Source organism: Terrapene carolina, unplaced genomic scaffold (genome assembly GCF_002925995.2).
Source record: "Terrapene carolina triunguis isolate 2854851 unplaced genomic scaffold, T_m_triunguis-2.0 Scaffold517, whole genome shotgun sequence".
Lineage (NCBI taxonomy): Eukaryota > Metazoa > Chordata > Testudines > Emydidae > Terrapene > Terrapene triunguis.
The window spans coordinates 1,399,079-1,404,136 of NW_020664868.1; the positions used below are offsets into that span (position 1 = coordinate 1,399,079).

General features: G+C 65.3%; 1 protein-coding gene across 1 annotated transcript in view; it reads right to left on the bottom strand.

Moving 5' to 3' along the window:
• The window catches only part of RASGRP4 (RAS guanyl releasing protein 4), an 11,893-nt gene that overhangs the window by 6,049 nt on the left and 786 nt on the right, over positions 1-5,058 (bottom strand). Inside the window, exons 2-6 of the mRNA XM_026658819.2 lie at positions 2,439-2,629; positions 1,955-2,060; positions 1,572-1,634; positions 1,049-1,177; positions 201-342 (exon numbers count right to left, since the gene is read on the bottom strand). Of these exons, the coding sequence (XP_026514604.1) occupies positions 201-342; positions 1,049-1,177; positions 1,572-1,634; positions 1,955-2,060; positions 2,439-2,629 (631 nt within the window). The remainder of the gene's footprint in view (positions 1-200; positions 343-1,048; positions 1,178-1,571; positions 1,635-1,954; positions 2,061-2,438; positions 2,630-5,058) is intronic.

Here is a 5,058-nt window from a genome sequence, read left to right on the forward strand (position 1 = left end):
GGTGGGATCTCTCCTGACTCCCTTCCTCTTTCCAGCGCTGCTAAATGCCTCCAGCGCGAGCTTAGAGCGATCGCCGCTCGGTACAGCTGTTCGCCCCAAAGAGGAGGGGGCTACGGGGCGGGCGGGCCAGGGGAGGCTGCAGGGGATGGGGGGATGCCAGGAGGCAGGCGAGGTGCAGGGCCGGGGCGGAGAGCGCTCACCGAGATGCGGCAGAAGGCTTTGAACTCCAGGTAGCTGAGGTGCTCGGCCAGCTCGGCCGCGTCCAGGTGGTCGAAGAGCAGAGACACTTTCCGCTTCTTGTTGCAGCCCGGGCTGCTCTGGTAGCTGACCTTGCGGGTCCAGCTGCAGGGGGGAGGCGGGAGGGGAGCAGGTTAGACGGGCAGGGGCATTGGTGCCTGCACAATCGCCCCCTGTCTGTGCACGCCCCACACACCGGTGCACACCATGCCATGTGCCCGTGCGCACCCACACCCTGTGAGCAAACACACTCACTTGTGCACACCCCACACACGAGTCCACACATCACCATGTGCCCATGCACACCCACATCCCATGCACAAATACACTCACCTGTGCACACACCACACACCGGTGCACACATCCCTATGTGCCCATGCACACCCACACCCCGTGCACAAACACACTCGTGCATGCCCCGTACACTGGTGCACAGATCCCCATGTGCCCATGCACACCCATACCCCGTGCACAAATACACTCACCTGTGCACACCCCAGGCACCTGTGCGCACCCAGGCACGCCCCCCATGTGCACAAACACATCCACCTAGGGTGACCAGACAGCAAATGTGAAAAATCAGGATGGGGGTGGAGGGTAATAGGAACCTATATAAGAAAAAGACCCAAAAATCGGGACTGTCCTATAAAATCGGGACATCTGGTCACCCTACATCCACCTGTGCCCAGCCCCACCTACCTATGCAATCCTACCATCTCCAGATGCCTGGGCACACGCCCCATGGGGAGGGCAGGGATGCGGGGGAAGGGGAGGCAGGGAGCAGGGGTGGCCGGGCAGGGTCTGTCCTTACACGTGGGTCGTGTCCGCTGGCTGGCACTGCCCATGGCCCTCGGCCTGCACGGCCTGCCAGAGCTCGCCCATGGCCTCCTCCAGCTGGGGCTCCAGGCGAAAGGCCTCGGGGTGATGCGTGATCCAGTACCTGGGGGGGGGCAGGAAACGCGGGGCAGGGTTAGGGCATCGGCTGCAGGTCGCGCCCCCCCCCAGGCGCTCCCAGGGTGGGGCAGGGAGCGTTGGGGGAGAAGGGGGAGCACTGCGGGAACGGGGTGCATTGGAGGGATGGGGAATGTTGGTGGGTGGGGTAGGGGAGCAGTGGGATTGCGAGGGGAGTGATGGGGGATGCGGGGGTGGGGGCACAGGGGGAGCAGTGGGGGGCAGGGGAGTGATGGGGGATGCGGGGTGGGGGAGCAGTGCGGGGGCAGGGAGCAGTGGGAGCGATGGGGGGATCGGGGTATGGGGGAGCAGTGGGGGGCAGGGGAGTGATGGGAGGTGCAGGGGGAGTAGTGGCGGGATGGGGGGACACGGGGGCCTCTCACCTGACAAAGTTGCAGATCCGTTGGCGTCTTTCCATCTGATCCTCCCCAGACGCCTCCCGGTAGGTGGCTCCGAGTTAAGGCTCCATCCCCCTTGGAGTCCCCGGGAATAGAACCCAGGAGTCCTGAGAGCCCCCCCACCCCCAGCTTGCAGTGCTCCACACAGCGCCCCCTGCTGGCGGTCACCTGTCCCTCCCATGTCCCCCCCCCCGCCCCCATCAGTGCAGCTCCAGCCCAGCCAGAGGGGGGCGCTGCTGAGCACCCAGGGGCCCATCCCTGCCCCACTCTGACCTCAGCCCCCCTCCCGCCCGCTGCACCGAGGGGGCTCCCGGCCTGGCCTGGGGGCCCCGGGGTGGGGGGGGGGCCAGGCTGCATGGGGAGGATATAGCGTCAGGAGGCAGCGGGCGAGGTCAGCCGAGGGCACCACCCAGCTGTGCACGGTCAGGGTCATGTTCACCATGTAGTCGCTACGGCACAGGCTCCCGTCCCGGTCTGGGGAGGCAACGGCAGGGGAAGGGTTAACGGCACAGGGGGGGAGGCAAAGGGGCTGTGAGGAACATTAATGGGGGCAGGGGGGACATTTGCTGCATGGGATGGGGCAGCTGGATTCCACCCCATTGGGACTCACAAGTTCTCAGCCCTTCTTCTCTGTGGAGGGTGGGTGTACCTGTCAGGGCAGGGGGCTGCGGGTCGGGAGTGAGGGGCACTGGCAGAGCTCTGGGGGTGGGGTAGCCAAGGACTGGGCCAGCAAGGGGCTGCGGGTCGGGAGTGAGGGGCACTGGCCGAGCTGGTGGGGAGCCCAGGGCTGGGCTAGCAGGGGCTGCGGGTCAGGAGTGAGGGGCACCGGCGGGGGGGGGGGAGCCCCCTTACCGAAGGAGTTGAGACATTTCTCGACGAGCTGCTCCAGGCTGCAGGTCTTGGTGAGCTCGCCCAGCGCCAGGCTGGCCATGACCGTGTTGATCTCCCTGGGGGTGGGGCAGGTCATTCGACGCCGGTTCTGCCGCTGGCGGATCTTGCCGGGGCCGGGGCTGGCGGGGCCGGGACATTCCGCCCGCGACTTCCTGAGAGGGAGGGGGCCAGTCAGAGAGTCACAGCTGACTTGCTGCCCAGGTCCTGCGACCGCTGAGGCCCCGGGACCAAACCGGCGTTTTGCCTCCCAGCCCCCCCATCTCTAACCACCAGCCCCCACTGCCCTCCCAGAGCAGGGATAGAACCCAGGAGTCCTGGCGCCCAGCCCCCCTGCTCTAACCACTGAACCCCACTGCCCTCCCAGAGCTGGGGAGAGAAACCAGGAGTCCGGGCTCCCATTAGACCCGGATCCCCTCCTGGGCTCCTTGCAGTGCTAAAGCCACATTAAAAGAAAACAAAAAACGGGAAACTGAGCCCAGGAAAGGGGAAGTGTGAAGCTGGCTCTGTTGGCAGCAGGAGAACAGCCCTGCAGGGGCTTCCCCCGGCCTGGCAGACCCGGGGCCCCTGGCACATAGGCCCCTCGCCGGCTGGGTCTCCCCCAGAGCCCCCCACCCAGCTATGGGATTCGGGAGCTGGGTAGCCCAGTGTTTGCCCCGGCACGCGGCTCGAAGTGGCAGGGTCCAGAGACAACCATGGCGACAGAGCCAGACCCGTGCCAGGGTGGGGGTGCCCAGCTGATGCCAGGGAGGGGGCTGAGGACGGTTTGCCAGGCCAGAGCCAGGGGGACCTGCCATTAATGTAACGAGTAATCGGTAGTGCAGGTCGTGTGACACAAGGTGTGTGGGCTGGACGGGCACTGCTGTGGTGGGTTCTTTACAACCACTAGACCCTACTTCCCTCCCAGAGCTGGGGAGAGAACCCAGGAGTCCTGGCTCCCAGCCCCTGCTTTAAGCATGTTTCTATGTGTTAACCTCACAAGTGGATCCTACAGATTCGGCTCCACATTGGCACCGTTTGGCTCAGCATTTGCCGCGCCCCTCTTGGACATGGGCAGAGCCCCCATGTGTCGCTCTCAGCCCAAACTTGGGGCTCCCAGAGGGGGGAGCAGCCCTGCAGCCTTCCCGCGCCCGCAAAGCCAGGCTCTGGGCGGCTCCCTGCCCCTTTCCTGGCAGGGCCATCGGCCCTGCTTCTGCATTTCCAGCAGCCGCATTGCGCCACGGCCCGCAGTGCCGGGCCCCCACCTCCCCCCGTGGGCAGGCCTCTGGCTGAGCGGGTAGGGCCTGGAGGCTGCCCAGAGCGATTCACTTCCCCCCTCCATTGCCTCTTGCCCAATCCCCTTCCATGCCACAGGGCTGCACTGCGGGGAAGGCTGACGCTGCCTGGTGGTTTGGGGGGCTTTTCTCTGTCCTGCCCAGCCCCCCTGCTCTAACCACTGGACCCCACCCCCCTCCCAGAGCTGGGATAGAACCCAGGAGTCCTGGCTCCCAGCCCCCCCTGCTCTCACCACTAGACCCCACTTCCATCCCAGAGCTGGGAGAGAACCCAGGAGTCCTGGCTCCCAGCCCCCCTGCTCTCACCACTAGACCCCACTCCCCTCCCAGAGCTGGGGAGAGAACCCAGGAGTCCTGGCTCCCAGCCCCCCTGCTCTCACCACTAGACCTCTCTAGGCCTCCTAGACCCCAGACGATGGAATAGCTGGAAGGTAACGGACCTTTTCTCTCTCCAGGTTCTAGCCGAGGTTCTAAGTCACCCTCACAGTCACCATCTTCTATCATCAGTTCAGTGATCGTCAGCCAGCCAGTCCCACGGCCCAGCCAGCCGACTCTACGGTCGGTCCCACGGTCCAGCCAGCCGACTCCACGGCCAATCCAATGCCCATTCAATGAGCGCTACAGCCAGTGCCACCAACCAGGGCCGGCTCCAGGGTTTTGGCCGCCCCAAGCAGCCAAAAAAAAGCCGCGATCGCGATCTGCGGCGGCAATTCGGCGGAAGGTCCTTCGCTCCGAGCGGGAGTGAGGGACCGTCCGCCGAATAGCTGGACCTGCTGCCCCTCTCCGGAGTGGCCGCCCCAAGCACCTGCTTGCCAGGCTGGTGCCTGGAGCCGGCCCTGCAACCAACCAATCCACTGTCTGCCCGGTGCCCCCAAGCAACCACGCACCGACCTGTGGGACAGCTGCACCCACCCATGCACCCAGCTCTCTGACCCGTGCATTGCCACGCTCTGGCGATGGTGGTTCTCCCTCCACTCGTGCCTCGCTCAGTGACTTACCTGAGGACTCTACGTTTTCTCCAGCTGCGCCCTCGCCCGGGGGGAATCAGGCTATTTAAGGGTAAGAGCTACTGCGGAAGGACCCTGCACAGGCCCTGGGCTTGGGCAAATCGGGGGGGGGGTAGGTCCCTTCCCCTACATCTAGGATTGCCCAGGAATCTGCAAGCCGTGAGGTGCTCAGAAACAGGCAACTAAATCCACGGCCAAGAACAAGATTGGGGGGGGACGGGACCGGCTGGCTCGTGGGGGGCAGGGAATGGGGCACGGGGCCTTTCCCCTCTAGGGGGCGCTGGCTCTGATCTGGCCCCAGGG